The 16,756-nt window shown below is 44.7% G+C and overlaps 1 protein-coding gene across 1 annotated transcript in view; it reads left to right on the top strand.

Annotated features, from left to right (window-relative positions):
- Efr3b (EFR3 homolog B) overlaps window positions 1-16,756 on the top strand; it is a 94,677-nt gene that overhangs the window by 44,470 nt on the left and 33,451 nt on the right. Inside the window, exon 4 of the mRNA XM_008848615.3 lies at window positions 4,221-4,371. Within this exon, the coding sequence (XP_008846837.1) occupies window positions 4,221-4,371 (151 nt within the window). The remainder of the gene's footprint in view (window positions 1-4,220; window positions 4,372-16,756) is intronic.

Raw genomic sequence — 16,756 nt, 5'->3', positions numbered from 1 at the left:
TTAATTTTATTATTTTTCTTTTATTTTATGTGTATGCATGTATTACCTGAATGTAGGTAAGTAAATGCCTGCAGAGGTCAGGAGAGGCTGTCAGATCCCCTGGGATTGGAGTTACAGACAGTTGTTAGCTGCCATGTGGGTGCTGGGATTCGAACCTGGGTCTTCTGCAAGAACAGCCAGTGTTCTTAACCACTGGGCCATCTCTCTAGCCCTGGTTCTGGCTTTTTAATCTGTTAGTTCAGGTTACAGCAATAGCCTTGGGAATCACCTCTCTGCTTTCCATCTTTCCTATTTGGTCTTCCTAGGTTAATACTGCCTAGATATGACCTTTGGCTTGCAGTCTGGACACTAGCTTCCTGGCTCCTTTAGAATAAACTTCCTGTTCCTCAACTTCTGGAGTCTTCCACAACCTTGCTGTGCCCACTTCACTCACCACACCTGCTATATAACCAATACCAGGCAGATTGGTTAATGGAGTCCTAAGGTTAAGAAACCAAGAACTACTAGCAAATTATGGGGGCATGCTGGAGATCAAACTCAGGACCTCGTGCATACTAAGCAGGTGCTTTGCCACTGAGCTATAGCCTAACTCTGGCAAATCTTAAATCAGGCTACCCCTGGTATAAAATCAGAATGCAAATTAATACATTTCCATGATCTTTCTATCTATAATAAAATTAGGTTACCCACTCAGTAAAAATAACTTGAATGCATTGTGCATGCTGATTACATAAAGAGCCTTGATGCACTGTATATTCAAGCAAGTAAAAATGGCTTTATCCTAGATTGAACCAAAAGCTAATATGCCAGTGATAGCATTAAACATTTAATACTGATTCTGCCCATGTTCTCTGCAATGATGGTTCTTGTGATAAACGTGTCTACAGCCAACAGAGCCTCTTCGAGTCTTTCCTCGCCCTTAGAATTACAATTCAAAATTGGTGTCGTTCTGTTAAAAATAGCCCTTGCCGCATCTAGGTATTTAAAACCTGAAGGCCTCAAAGAGGGCTTTAATCATAAATATTTGGAGAAGCACAGTCTGTTACAGATCATCTTGTCTCCTCGCTCTCCTCTCTTTCCCTGCCCAACACCACCTGCATCTTCATCTTCCTCATCATAGATGAAAGCTTTGGAAGAGCAAAATGTTCCCACACAGACAGGGAGAGGGGCTATGTTTTCCTGACATGACTCGGGCATCTCTATTTCTGGTTTGAACTTTGGAATGGGTTGGTAGGGTAGAGCCGCTCCTCTCTCCTAACCACTGCCACCCTGCCTTGTCACTCTGCTTTAGCCATCAGGGGTCCTGATTCATGAGTGGCCTCAGAAGGATATCCAGATGTCATATTAGACACCCTTAAGGTCCTCAGTGCCTGGACGTCACCCCCAGCCCAGAGCTGAGCACTGAGGATGGAGATGCCCCAAGGCCAACGAAGGTGGGACTTATGGGAGGAGCAGGCTGACCCTTTAGACAAGTACAGACTCTTGCTAGATGGAGAGGGACAGACTGCCCTTTCTTAGCTGCCAAACCCCTCTCCTTGCTCCTAAAACTCAAAAGGTTTTATTCAGGAATGGGCTGACTAAATACATGCAGACTGCCCAGAATGAGAGGCCCTTTGTCAAGGGTTCTGGCTGCCCTTTGAGAATGATTCATAGGTGATGACTGGCCCTTCTAAAGCTGCCCCCTTCCTCCTGCCTGTGGATCCCAGTTCCTGACTCTAGATCTGCCTTTCCTCTCCAACTAAGTGGAGCTCCCTATCTGCTCATCTTGTTCTCCTCCCCCAGCACTGCAGGCCTCCCCTGGTTTCTCTAGCTACTTCTGACTAGGCCCAAGGTGTCCCCAGCCTCTCCTGGGGCTCCACCAAGGAACTTCTTGTCTGTCTCATAAGCAGGTGCCCTGGTTATTTTCCTTTGTGGTTGCAACTCACCTTCTTCATTGGTCCTTGACCCTGACTTTGTTGGGTTGTAACCTGCCCGGTGTCCTTTCCTGCCCTGATTTTGCTGCCCATGAATCCCAATCTGTTCCAAGTCATTTGTGTTCTGTCCCCATTTTCTGGGAAGCCCATCTGGTATATTTGGAGCTGGTGTCTGTTGCTGCTGTGTCTTGTACCTGCCTGTGCTTCTCCCATGGCCCAGCTCCATCCTAACCCACTCTGCTCCAAGTATCCAGGTAGGCCAGGTCAGACTCCCAGACCTGTTATTACTTGGACACAGCCACAGATCAAAGCTCTGCTGATGGTAACCTTGTTATGCTAATCCTGTTGAGTAGACAGTATCCCCGAGACCCCATGCTGTGTCTTAGAAGAGGTCTGACAGGTGGGCACACAGAGAAGGTGGTGATAAAATAGGACAAACACTAAGATCATCAGCTGGGAGCGGGGGTCCAAATTCAAGTTCATAATTAAAATCATGCCATTCTTATCATTGGTTTCAGAGATGGAGAACCATGGGTAGTGTATCCAGGGAACTAAACGTGGTGCATCTTTACTTCTTTACCTTGTAATTTCATTTCTATCATAATTTTCACTTTCTATCACACATTCTCATCTTGATCAGTAGCCAATTCTTTTTCCCTAACAAAGGATAGGCTTTGTTTGTCAGGATAGTTCAGGTTCTCTTTTCAGGAAAAGGAACAACAGTAATCTGGGCTCTGGGGCTTGGGAGGCCTTCTAGTTTCTTCTCTTCCCTAGTCCCACCTACCCCACCCCTTCCTTTATTTACTTCTTTAAACTCTGTGAAAGTAAGATGCCAGTAGAAAGATGCTGAGATGACCCATAAAAAGGGAATTTCCCTCTGCCTGCCCTCATTTCCTAACCTGGGTTGGTGACTTGACCATGTCCAGGTGTCCCTGCAGGGAAGGCCTGTCCCCTCTGGCAAGGGTCCCAACCAGTCTTTCTTTCCAGCCTGGGTGACTTGGGGTCTGCCTCCCTGGCCTGCACAGTGTACCTGTAAAACTCCAGGCCTGGGTCTGTGGGTCACAGCAGGTGTCCTGGTTGTGACTATGCCCGTCTGGGAAGGTCAAGGTTTGGAGGGCTAGGGTTGTCTTCCCTGGACAGGAGGAATGCCAGGTCAGTGCTCCCACCCACCGAAGGAACTCTAAGACCTAAGGCTGCCTTTGTGTTCAAAAGACACCACAGAAAGAAGAGGATGTAGCTCAGTAATAGAGTGTTTGCCTAGTGTATATACAATGGTAGGTTTCATCCTAGCCGCTCAAGAGGAAAAAAAGGGGGGAAACTTTTTAGATAAGAGTGTGACATGATCCATTTGTGAATATATCCAGAGGTCACTATTTAGTAATCTTTAATAACAATTTGAGTTTAGTAATATTAAATATTTTAATAATAGCTGGCTCGGCTCATAGAAATTAAAGAAATAAATTTTATAAATGTGGAGATTTGCAAGCTTTTTAAAATGGTTATATGGTATAGAACTTAGTGCCAGGGTACTTAAGAAATGGTGTCTCTTGTCTTGGTTTTTTGGTTTGTTTGTTTTTTCTTCTGAGACAAGGTCTCACTGTGTAGCCCTAGCTGGCCTAGAACTCACTATGTAGACCCAGCTGGCCTTGAACTTGCAGAGATCCACTTGCTTCTGCCTCCTGAGTGCTGGGATTAAAAGTATACACCACTACATCTAGCCAATGTCTGTTTTAAAAAACAAGTTTAGAAGACACCTTGGATTATGTCATTTTATGTTTGGATTTGCTAAGCTGTCTTGGGTCTGAGGTAGTTTTAATCACACAGTACCTGTAGCTGGACAGCTGCACAAAATTGCTGCAGAGCCTGTGTGGGGCCTGGCAATCAAAATTTCTGAATTGTCCTAGAGTCATGCTTCCTGGGCATTCTTTGTATTAACCTAAACTTTTAAGACAAAAAAAAAAATCAAGAATTTATAAATATCTGACTCATGTTCAGAGAGAGATATAATTTGGTTCAATAAAGAAGAGTGAATCTTTGAGCTTGTCCTTTACTGTATACACAGCATGTGAACCTGACTTGAGAGCTTTAATGTCTTAAAAGCTCCTTTGAAGCTTTGAGTCACTCTGATTCTGAGTTTGGGGCTGGATTAGACACTTGTTGGAACTGCCCAGACACTGTCAGCCCACAGAGAAGGCTCATTCTCCAGATACTGCCCATGAGATAACCCCACTGACACCTGCTGCCCCAGCCAGGCATAGCAATGGGAGAGGGAGGGACCCATCGAAGCTATGGTACCACTGTCTCCAGGTACGTGTGCATTGCCATGGAGGCCCTGGACCAGTTGCTCATGGCCTGCCACTGCCAGAGCATCAACCTCTTTGTGGAGAGCTTCCTCAAGATGGTGGCCAAGCTGTTGGAGTCTGAGAAGCCCAACCTGCAGATCCTCGGCACTAACTCGGTAAGGAGTAGTTTCTGGGTCTCCCAGCACCCAACAGGGGTGGGGTGGGGTGGGGGTGGAACTCTGGGTCAGGAGTGCTGTGTTCCATCTCACTTGGTTTCTGACTCTAAGCATAATGCACTTCTTGTCTTAGCTCTCCCTTTGTGTGAATAAAGGGGTGTTTTTGTGTCATCGATCTAAAAAAATATGTAACATATAAATGTACAATAAAAATGCTTCTTACAATATAATTCACATTTTCTTGGGGGTTTTACCCATAGCTCATTAGTCCACTCCTTTTTTAAAAATTTATTTATTTTATTTTATGTGTATGCGTGTATTGCCTGCATGTAGGTAAGTGCACCCATGTCATGCAATGCCCGCGGAGGTCAGAAGAGGCTGTTGGATCCCCTGGGACTGGAGCTACGGACAGCTGTTAGCTGCCATGTGGATGTTGGGATTCGAACCTGGCTCTTCTGCAAGAACAACCAGTGTTCTTAACTGCTGAGCCATCTCTCCAACCCCCCACTCCTATTCTTGGAAGTGCTTTAACTTTAACTAAATAAACTTTATTTCTAATTCAAAAAATAAACTGGACATGGTGGTACATGCCTATAATTGTAGTACTTGGGAGGCTGAGGCAGGAGGATCTTGAATTCAAGGCCAGGTTGAACTATATACCAAGACCCTGTCAAATAAATAAAATAAATCAGGCATGGTGGCTCATGCTTATAATCTTAGCAATCAGGTGACTGAAGGAGCAGTCATCTCTTGCTACAAGTTAGAGGCCAGTTTGGGTTACATAGTGAGTTCCAGGATTGCCTGGGCTACAGAATGAGACTCTGACTCGAAAACATAAATAAATAAATAAATAAATTAATTAATAATTAATTAAATAAAATTATATAACTCAGCCATCCTAAATATATTCATAAAATCAACTTGTTTAACCATCAGCACCATCTAATGGACTGATCTTTAGACTGATGATCTCTAAACTTTTTTCCTAATAGATTTTCCTCTTAAATAGTTTTCAGTGGGAGCCGAAACAGATTGAAATAGAGACATTGCATGAACTTGGTGCGGGGTGCCCAAGGCCCTTACAATTCAGCACTCTGTGGGGTGTCATTCAAAGCTGGTCCTGGTTATGTGTCTTTCAAAGATAATACTGATACTCACAGGATAAAGGTACCAGAGAAATGGAAGGACTTGTGGAGAAGCAGAAAACAGGCCCATAGATTTAGTCCTGCTCCTTCCTAGCTAGCTGTTTTTTTTGTGGGCTTTGGTGTTTTCATCTAAACCACAGCAGGTTGAACTTGGTCTCTGTGAGTCCCCTGGGCCCTGTTGTTGGTTACAATGCAAGTGATGTTGTTATGAAATGTTATGATTTGTGAGAAAAGAGCTGGCGAATATGCCAAGAACTCCCAGTATCACATGTGTATCTAAGTGTTCTCGAATGCTCTGAGATTTCTTTAATTTCTTGCCTTTTGTCCTAGTGTCTCCCCTTAGAGCATACGTTAAGCTCCCAGTCTTTAAGCAGCTTAGATACTACTATTTTACAGCCTTAGTGAGCTCTTTATCTCCCTGAAGAAATCACAAGAGAAAAGTAGACTAGTCCCTTGCCATTCCTGGCTAGATGTTTCTGAATATTTCTTTAATTTTTTTTACAATTCATAATTATTTGGTTGGGGGGTGGCTTGTGAAATTCAGAGGACAACTCATGACAGTCGATTCTCTCCTTCCACCTTGTTGGTGTCAGGGATCAAACTCATGCTGTTGGGCTTGGTGGCAGGTACCTCTACCCACTGAGCCATCTTGGTGGCCCTGTCTCTAAATTTTTATCTTGCAGATCACAGGTTTTCTCCTGTTCTACTTGAGTCACTTGAGCCTGAAGAAAGTCTTTTAAGTTTTCTTTGCAGGACCCAACATGGCAGCCCTTCCCTTCTTTTCCCTTCCCTCTCCCTGTGTATCATTTGCCTTTGACAAATTATATGCAGCAGCTGAGGGCAAAGCCCTTTGTCAGGTTGCTCTAGCAACAGCTTTACATACTGTTTTAGTTGTCTTGTTTAAGATAACAATGGTCTGAAAAAGAACATCTGAATGGAAAATAAACTAGTCATCCTGGATCCATGGGGGCCACAGCAGCTGGTGGCCACCAGCCCTTATTTTCTCCCACAGCAAAGCCTAGCTCTGAATTCCACATCCCTCAGCCAGGGAACGGGCTGCTGAATAAAGGCTGTGCTGTGACCAGGAAGGTCTGCAGGGCCGGCTCTAAGCAAGTTCAGTGAAACGCAGCGGTGCACTGAGACTCCTGCTTGGAAGCAGCCTTCCTAGTATTGTCCTTCATCCGGAAACTCTGGCCAGCTCTATGCAAGGACCTTCAGAGGAGCTTTTTTGGCTTTCTGTCGTTGTAGACTTGCTAGAATGCCAGGGCTTACCGTGCTCTTAAGGACTTTAGCCCAGGAGTGTCAAAATGGTCGTTACAGGGCTTGAGGGCTTTGTGGGAGCAAAGGAGGCTAGAATAGAGACATGGAAGGTTCTAGGTCCTTCCCTCCTTGCTTACCCAGCAGCCAACTCCTTTTAACTACTGTGTGGTCATCTGCAGCATTTTTTACTCAGATAAAAGGTTTTGCTGCTAGGAAAAGAAAAGTCAGATGTGGTGGCATTCACCTGTACTCCCAGCAGTCAGGGGGTAATGGGAGGAGGATCTTGAATTTGAGGCCAGCCTGAACTACATAGTGAGATCCTATCACAAAACAAAATGAAACAAAAAATAAACGAGAAGGGGGCTGGAGAGATGGCTCAGCAGTTAAGATTATGTACTGAGCCGGGTGTGGTGGTGCATGCCTTTAATCCTAGCACTTGGGAGGCAGAGGCAGGCAGATCTCTGTGAGTTCAAGGCCAGCCTGGTCTACATAGTGAGTTCCAGGCCAGCTGGGGCTACAGGGAAACCCTGTCTCAAAAAGACAAAAAAAAAAAAAAAAAAAAAAAAAAAAAAGTGTATGTACTGACTTGCAGAGAACCTGGGTTTGGTTCCCAGCACCCACAGCTCCATAGGGATCCAATGCCTCTGTCGTCTGGGGTACCTGCACTCATGTATATACCCACGCCCAGAAACACACACATACACATAATTAAAAAAATATATATATATATCAGATATTTCACTGTGCTTTTTGATTTATTTATTTTTGTTTTGTTTATTTGTTTTGAGACACTGTAGCCCCAGCTGGCCTAGAACTTGCTATATAGTCCAAGCTGGCCTCCATCTCACAGAGATCCACCTGCCTCTGCCTCCCAAGTGTTGGGACTAAAGATATGTGCCGCCACACCCAGCTTTTCATTTATTTATTTTGATTTTATGTGTATGAGCATTGTGCCTGCAGGTATGTAAGTGTACCCATGTCATGCAATTCCTGTGGCGGCCCAAAGAAGGTGTCAGATCCCCCCAGAACTGGAGTTATGGGTACTGGGAACCAAACCTGGGTCTTTATAAGAGCTAGTGCTCTTAACCACCAAGCCATCTCTCCAGCCCCATAAAAAAAAAATTTTTTTTAAAGAAAATATAAATTACTGAGGTAAAAGGAGCAGGCGGTGTGAGAGTCAAAACAGCGAGGATTACAAGATCCGCTGTCCATCTAGGATTGTTTTAGTGAAGCAAAGAGGCACTGCCCATTTCCCCTGTGGATGTAAAGGCAGCAAAAGCCTGTTGTGAGAGGTGAAGCCCTGCCTTTTGCCCAAGTATTCTGCTATTGTCCTGTAGGTGACAACAGAAAGTTACTCGGTGCAGAAGTCCTGCCTATCCAAGCGGGAAAGGCTAACTCTGCTTGGAGCTACTTGGTTGTTGCTAAAGGGAAGACAACCAGGCCCAGCTTCTCTTTTCAGACCAGGGGAGAGCTGTTTGTAGAATGTCAATATTTGAAGTGGCCTTTCTCTTTATTAGCCAGGCTCTTAGTTACCCTCAGTTTTCTACACAATTATGGCTCCTACCTGCCTGTGCTGGTGGCTGAGTGATCTGCTCCAGCAAGTTCAAAAATCCTTTGTTGTATAGAAAGAGCCAAAACTTTGATCTTGAAAGGGTGGCCCTAGCAGTGCTCATGGCCTTTGAAATGTTATATGTTCAGAATCTTCAGCTCGTTGCCATGGAGACCTTCCTCATCATTGCTATATCTAAAAAAAAATAATAATAAAACAAAACCTCAACTTTATTGTTAGGTTAACTTGATTGCCTCAAGTTAGTTAGGCAACTAGCATTTAAATAAAAGGCATGTGTAAGGTGTAAGTTAGCTATGGCTGGGGTGAAGTAGGCAGGATGTTCTTGCCGTCCCATGCATTTAGAAAAATAGGGGCCAGTCACACAGGCAGGTGGGTCCAGTGAACACTCACAGAGTAAGCCAAAACTGCTCTGGAGGAGTCATCCTTGAGCCATGGACAGGCAGAACTCATAGGAGTTCTAGTCTTTGCAAGCATGTGAAACAGGTGCTCATATTAACCCCATTTTATATATGGAGCAATTTGAAGCACAGGGAATTTAAGTAATTTGCACTAGGCTACCTGACTAATAAGTGCAGGAGTTGGGATTCAGACATACAGTCTGGCTCTAAACCCTTCCTCATAACTCTAACACTTACAAGAGGGATGGTGTATCAGGCACAGTGGTGCATGCTTATACCTCCAGCACTCAGGAAGTAGAAGCAAGAGAATCATGAATTTCAAGCCAGGCTGAGCTGTAAAGCAAGACCTTGTCTAAAACAACACCCCAAGGGCTGGAATGTAGCTCAGTGGTAGAACACTTGCCTTGTATGCACAGGGCCATGGTTTGATCCCTAGCACAGAGAGAGAGAGAGAGAGAGAGAGAGAGAGAGAGAGAGAGAGAGAGAGGAAGAGAGGATGAGAAGGAGGAAGAAGAGGAGGAGGATTGATCCTGCTGTAAAGTCCAAGAGTTCCAACCCTGTTTCAGCCAGGTTTGGGCCCATTTCCTTGGTGGACATCCACAATGGGTGTGGCCTCTTGTTCACAGCCCCACGATGCACCTTTGTGATACCTTCTGGATCAAGATCTTCAGCATATCTTGTTTGTCTCCGCCTATCAACCCCTGGAAGACTCAGGCAGCATGGAGTAGGCTGTCTATGAGCTTCCCTCACAGAGACACCACAGGCCAACACTCCCTGAGCAGGTCTAACTGGATTGCCATTCCTGCACTGGTGTACTTCCAGACTCAAGGAGAGGACACTCTCCCTATCACATCAAACCAAATGATCCTAAGGATCCTCACAGTGCCTTGTGGCAAAAAGGGCACTTCTTTTCTTAGCTAGCCATTGCCAACCTTCATGTTAGAAGTAGAGCACAAGCTCACTGCATGGAAGGGTCGGGAATGGCATTAAATACTTTAGCATTGGTCCCTATAAAGGAGCAGATGTGTGGGCAGAATTAAGATGTGGAATGATATCCAACCTGAACCTTGGGCAGTCCTGGGACCTAGAACAGAAGGTTCTTTCCTTCAGGGAGGGTAGCCAACTAGCTGTGCATCCAGTCTGGAACATTACCATAGCTATGGTCCGACTCATCTTGGAGTAAATCATGCAGGGTCTGCAGAGCCCTATCCAAGACTCTTCAGCATAGGAGGTAAAGGGCGGGGCTTCTGAAAATGCAGGTACCACCCCCAAGAGTCTTGTTTAATAGCTTCAGGGAGTGGGAGAGCCAAAGAAATTGCCTTTTTTTTTTTTTAGCTTTTTGAGACAGGGTTTCCCTGTAGTCCCAGCTGGCCTGGAACTCACTACATAGACCAGCTGGCTTTGAGTTTACAGAGATCTGCCTGCCTCTGCTTTCCCCATGCTGGGATTAAAGGCATACACCACCACACCCAGCTAGAAATTGGCTTTTTAAAAATAAGCTCCCCAGGTAGTTTCAACACACATTAAAATTCAAAGGGCAAAGAGCAATGTCAGAATTCCCAAGTTTGAGGCCCAGCTGTACCCATCACAAGCTGGCTAACCTAAAGTAATTCACTCACTCATAAAAGCCTTGATTCCTTTTCTCTTCATTGGGGGCAGTATGTATCCTGCTAAACTAACTGGTTGGCAGATTGTATCAGATAATGGGTGTTGTGGTAGGCCTAGAAGCTGTGCCCTTTGAATGCCTGTGTCCAAAGCCTCGGAACTTGTTACTTTATACAGAAACAGAGCATTTGCAGATGTGATAAAATTAAGGATCTGGAGATTGGGAGGTTGTACTGGATTATTGCAGGTTCTAAATGCTGTCACAGGCATCTTCTAAAGAGGCAGGGGATGTGACAGAGAAGGCAGTGTAAAACAGAGGCAGACACAATGGACCTAAGGAACTAACACAGATGTATGAACAGCAAGCTCACTGGCTTTAACTCCTCTGTTGCATATTACCACCATCCACACTTGGCCTTTAAGATGAGACACAGAAGCCAGATGTGGAGGTTCCCACCTGTAATTCCAGCACTTGAGGGGCTAAAGCAGGAGGATTGCTGGTTCAAAGCAAGCCTAGGCAACATAGCAAGACCTCCTCTCAAAAAAGAAAAAGATGGCTCTGGCCTGGATGTTTGTGATGTGTCTGTGACTAGCCTCTTCAAGGACTCATACTTCTTGGTAGCTTTTGGATATTTGAAAGCTTGCAACAGAGCAAGGTAAACAAAAACAAACAAGCTTTATTGTGATTCTACCTGGTTTATTTTTCTGATCAAGTGGGATGGGGCAACATGTGGGAACCTGGGCGTGTTGAGAGTGGAGTGCTGTTTTCCGAATGGTGTGTGGAATGTGTTTGTGCATCACTTAGTGAAGGTTGCTATTTGGTGACTGTTTAGTCTCTGAGAATAAGGACCTCACTAACACAGTGAGTTCAACTCCCTGTTATGTGGTTTTCTGACCCTCTTCTGCTTCATTCATACTCCATCCATGTTAAGGAGAAGAAAACAAGTGCTCAGCCACTTCTTCCTGGCTTTGAAGCTGTGGTTTTTGGAGCCCCCTTGGATTCTGTCCCATGCTCACACCCATCTTCAGGTACCAGTGCATTGCAGGGACAACTGACATTCAGTTCCATTTCTCCATACCTTTCTCGTATCAAGTTTCATTGTGTTTTAGGGTGTGTGTGTGTGTGTGTGTGTGTGTGTGTGTGTGTGTGTGTGTGTGTGTGTGTTTAAGACAGGGTTTCATATAGCCAAGGCGAGCCTTGAACTCACTTTGTAGCAGAGACTGGCCTTGAACTCCTGATCATCATGTCTCTACCTCCCAAGTTCTGGGACTACAGGTCTGGACCACTGTGCCCAGCTCCTAGTTCAAGTTTGAGGTGGGTTTCCCACTCCAGTTCATGCTGCCCATCTGGGCTCCTAGCTTGAGACTGTGGAAATGACAAAGGTCAAAGTGCATCTGAACCCTAGCCCAGAGCTGTTGGAGCTGAGCCCAAACCACCCATAACTACCATGGTGCCATTTCCTGGTCATGCCTGGTTGCCTTGCATGTGTCCCCTCCTATCTTCCTGGTGACCACATTGTGGCATAGGGCCTCATATCCCTACTTCACAGATGAGGTGTTACTGATGGTCAGGGTCTAGTCTGGGTGTTTTCAGATTCTTGGCATCTTATTTAAGAATGAAATAAAAAGCCCACACAGATTGCAAAGTATCAAGGAAACTATTTAAAGCAAAGCAACAGAATAGGTCAGAATACACTGCAGGAGAATAGCAGGCCACATGAGTAAAGATATTCAGGGCCCTGATTATTGTTTGGGTCTTCCTTTTATGGGGTTCAAGAAGAGAAGGACATTGGTTGCCGAGGGGCATAGTGGGGTATTTCTCTATTTTGATTGACAGGCTTGGATTAGATAAGCCATTGCTTACTGCACATGTCCCTTCCCATGATACATTTTTAATTATATGCATGCCCAATTTTGTACCAGCAGAAGATGGTAAATAGGGGATTCTCTAAAAGTTCACTTGAGGACATAGTTTTGCTTTATTGCACATTTGCCCAAAACCACTCTAGACTGGATCAGTCCATTGCCCATAGTTCCATAAAAGTGGGGCATTATCAAGGGGTTCCTAAAGGAAACAACTTATTTCCATTGTTTAAGGCAGGTATAGGTATAGTTTGATGCAGGTCCTAGATTGCTAACAGGTTGCTAGGTATTGTTTGGAGAAGGATGTATGTATAGCCCAAGCCAAGTGGAATCAGGGATGCTAGGCTTTTCCCTATGCCTGCCTTAAGGGAGCAAAGACTCAGCAGTTTACACAGCTTCTCCTCAGGTCCTGAGGAGCAGAATGAGATGGGCCAGATGCTGCATGGAGCACTGTCCATTCTCCTAGACACTAGGCCAAAGCCAACATTTAAAAAACAAAACAAACAAACAAAAAAAAAAACAAGACTCAAAATTCAGTTTCTTGGGAGGAAAGGCACAGGAAAAGCAAAACTCCAAGGTTAAATAGTCCCAGAAATAAACCTTGAGGGAGTGTGTGGGCTTAGCAGCTGTGGCTGGCCAGTTGGGATAGACAGGAGAGTCTGCTGGCCCAATCTGGAAAAAGATCATCAGAGCTTTCAGAATAGGAATTCTAGAGTATGATTTCTACCTTGAGTCATCTCAGTGGCTGTCATGGAATTTCCAATTTCAAAGGTAAGGTGGGCATTAATTTTGGTTCCCTCACAGCCAGGGAGTACTTATTGAAATCCTGAAGAACATGGACAGCAGGATTTCAAAGGTAAGGTGGGCATTAATTTTGGTTCCCTCACAGCCAGGGAGTACTTATTGAAATCCTGAAGAACATGGACAGCAGGAATGATGGTCAGTCAGGACAGACATGCGACATGCTTCTGTCCTGCTGTAAACCCTGTGGAAGCTATGTGGGAAGGGGACTGGTGTCACCATCCCACCAAGAACATAAAATTCCAATCAGAGGCTACACTGCCACTCAGAGGTAGACCTGTAGTTAGTTCCCTTCTAGTTGTGTGTCCCCTTGGTGTGAACAGACCCCTGACCAGAACAGCCTTAGATTGTGAGGGGGTAGCTTGGGAACATTCTGTTGTTCGTTAAGAACCTGAGCATCCATTGCAGCCATTACCAAATTTAGCTTCAGCCAAACTGAGCTTCATGAAGCCAAAGCTGAGGTCACACCTCGGGGGCTTAGGAAGGCCACATGCCAAGGCTAAGGTCACACCTTGAGGGCTTAGGAAGGTCACATGCCATGGCTGAGGTCACACCTTGTTTCTAGAACACCAGAATTTGGGTGTAAGCAGTTATCTCAGGATCACATGAATTCCCATCATATTTCTTTGTATCACATCAATAATGTAAGCAATACATTTTGATTTATTGCTAATGCTAGAACATTCTTTCTGAAATTACATCTGTATGCATTTTCAGTATAACCAGGAAAGAGATATCCTTCCCCACTTTGTGTGTTGAGATTCTATCAATCAGTAGAAAACAACTGTATATTTATGGTTTATGTTAGTTACTCTTGTGCCCCTGTGGCAAAATGCCAAACATGAACAATTTAAGGAAGGGGGATCTATTTTGCTTATGGTTTCAGACGTTTTGTCCATCCTGGTGGAGAGAGCATGATGAGCAGCTCATATGAAGGCAGATAGGAAGTACAGCAGTAACAGGAAGTGGTCAAGGCAAGATACAGCCCCCTAGGACATGCTGCCACTGATCTGTGTCCTTCACGAAGGCCCTGCCTTCCACAGTTCTACCACCTCCCAATCGTCTATTTACATTTTGAATCCATCCATGCATTAAGCCATCAGATCATTAGTCCCAGAAAACAGAAAGAGGTATGCTTTACTGATCTCTTAGGAGTTCTCAATCTAATCAAATTGGATTAACCAACTTGATTGCAAGAATAAAAACTGTACACAGGACATGGAGAAATCAGGTTGGTACTGACCAGGAAGCTTCCTCCCTGCTCGATAGCTTTCATAGTACCAGAAGGTGCTATGCAGGCTGCTGGGGGAAAAGCATAACTGTTTTACTCAGCTGTGATCCTGTGAACTGCACTGATGACCAGTCTGGCAAGATCTGCCCACAGGTGCAATAGTGGCACAAATGTTATTGAAGTAACCAACCACTTCTTGCTTGGCTTTAGAACCTGTTCCACAAAGGAAATGCATGCCTAGTACTATAAATCTGGCCAAGAATCCTAGGTTGGAGAGTTCATAGACCCCAGGGGTGAACCTACTATAGTGCAGCTCTCAGACCTCATCAGAGAAGTTTCTTTGTGTAGTAGACAGCAGTTAACACAGAAACACACAACTGGTCAAAATGCAGAGAATAAATCTGTGAAGTTAGCCAGAAATGAGATATCTGTATCACATGCCCCCCCCCACCCCTAGGGCTCAGGGAACACCCCAGAAGAGGGAGTGGAAAGGTTATAAGAGAGAGAGTTGGAGAGGACCAGAGTAAAACAGTGTCTTCTGGACATGACAGGACCACTGCACTCATGAACACAGTTGTGGTTGTCTGCACAAGATCAAGCCAGTCAACATTTTAGCGCAGAGGGAGAAAGGATCACAGTCCCCGACCCCTAGCTGAGGAGCTATTGACAGCTGATGCCTTCTGGGGGAGGGAGGAGACCTCTTTTTTTAAGGATTTAGCCCCTGGTAGGTTGACCATGCTCCAGTGGATGGCCCGACACCCATGAGTATATGGACAAATTGGACTTGGTGGCTAAAAAAAAAAAGAGGACACAAAGTTGGTTAAGGTGGACATGAGAGGAGCTAGGAGGAGGGGAGTGGTGAATAAGATCAAAATACATTGTGTGTGTATGAAATTCTCAAGGAATTAATTAAATACTTTTAAAACTATAATAATTAATGAGATTAGTGGAAGCTGCTAATTTGAACCCAGGGAAAAGTTACCAACTTTTAAGTAGTTAAATAGGGACATAGATTGACAATTAACAGCAAATATGAAAGTACACTAACTAGATACTTTTAGGAAGAATAGTATGTCTTTTTAAGACCAATCAATATTTGGGAAAATTAAATAATAGTAGATAGCAAATTAAGAATAATTTATTATAAATCTAATCATTTTTGAAACAGGGACCCATGTAGCCCAGGCTATTCTTAAACTTGCTATGTAGCCTAGGATGACCTTCAGCTTCTGGTCCTGCTTCCCCTCTTGAGTACTGGGATTAGAGAGAGGCATGTGCCACCAAGCTCAGCAGTGCTAGGGGTCAAACCAAGGGCTTAATGCATGCGAGGCAAGCATCCTACAACTGAACTATATGCCAGCCCATTTAATCTAATTGGGAGGTACTAAAATTTATATCATCAAACAAAGTAACTTGTAAGAATTATATTAGATTATTTAGCAGTCTATTTAGTATGTAATACTTCTCTGGAAACTTGGTTGAAATTAATTCCCGATTTGAAACTGGAAGCTTGCAGTGCTGTACAATATAGCAGCTGAGGTTCCTGATGAAGACTTAGAGTTAAGCTAAGCATGGTGGCAAACACCAGGAATCCTAGCACTGGAGAAGTGGAGGCAGGGGGATCAAGGAGTTCGAGGCCAGCATCCGCTTCATGAAACTCTATCTTGAATGAAAGAAAAGAGAGGGAGAGGAAGAGGGACAGGGACAGGGATACACAGAGAGAAATGGCAAATTTTTAAACATTTATTCAAAATTTCAACAATAAAGTGTAATTCCAGTTTGATGGCAATTTTCAGATTTGCTCTTATGCCCCAGGATTTATTTAAGGAGGTCCTCCATGCTTTGGCCAGGCTCCTCTGTAGTGTGAATATTATGCCCAACAGCTATTCATCCTGCAAGGATGTGTGCAGCTGTAGTGTCCCCGACTGCTTTCCGTCTCGCCAGCAAGAACGACGCGGGAGGACAAGTCAGGATCCTTCTGCAGCAGTTTATTTGAAGACTGAAGACCAAAGACGCCGAGAAGTGGGAGAGCTGTTGCTTATATATGCCCCAAAGGTCCCATTTATGATGTATAAGAAGCGGATTGGTTGCTGGAGATCATAAGAAGCGGATTGGTTGCTGGAGATCATAAGAAGCGGATTGGTTGCTGGAGATCATAAGAAGCGGATTGGTTGCTGGAGATCATAAGAAGCGGATTGGTTGCTGGAGATCATAAGAAGCGGATTGGTTGCTGGAGATCATAAGAAGCGGATTGGTTGCTGGAGATCATAAGAAGCGGATTGGTTGCTGGAGATCATAAGAAGCGGATTGGTTGCTGGAGATCATAAGAAGCGGATTGGTTGCTGGAGATCATAAGAAGCGGATTGGTTGCTGGAGATCATGCCACGGGAGGAGGCGAGGGAGAGCAGGCTCTTGTGCACGCCCCTTATGGGTGTGGCAGGATGTTTACTTTTAAGAAGGTCCGGATCCCGGCGCCATCTTGTAATGGCGGCGGAGGCTGTGGCTCTCCACA

Source organism: Nannospalax galili, unplaced genomic scaffold (genome assembly GCF_000622305.1).
Source record: "Nannospalax galili isolate Female #2095 unplaced genomic scaffold, S.galili_v1.0 scaffold1191, whole genome shotgun sequence".
Classification (NCBI taxonomy): Eukaryota; Metazoa; Chordata; class Mammalia; order Rodentia; family Spalacidae; genus Nannospalax; species Nannospalax galili.
This window is presented reverse-complemented; position numbering and strand designations above follow the sequence as displayed.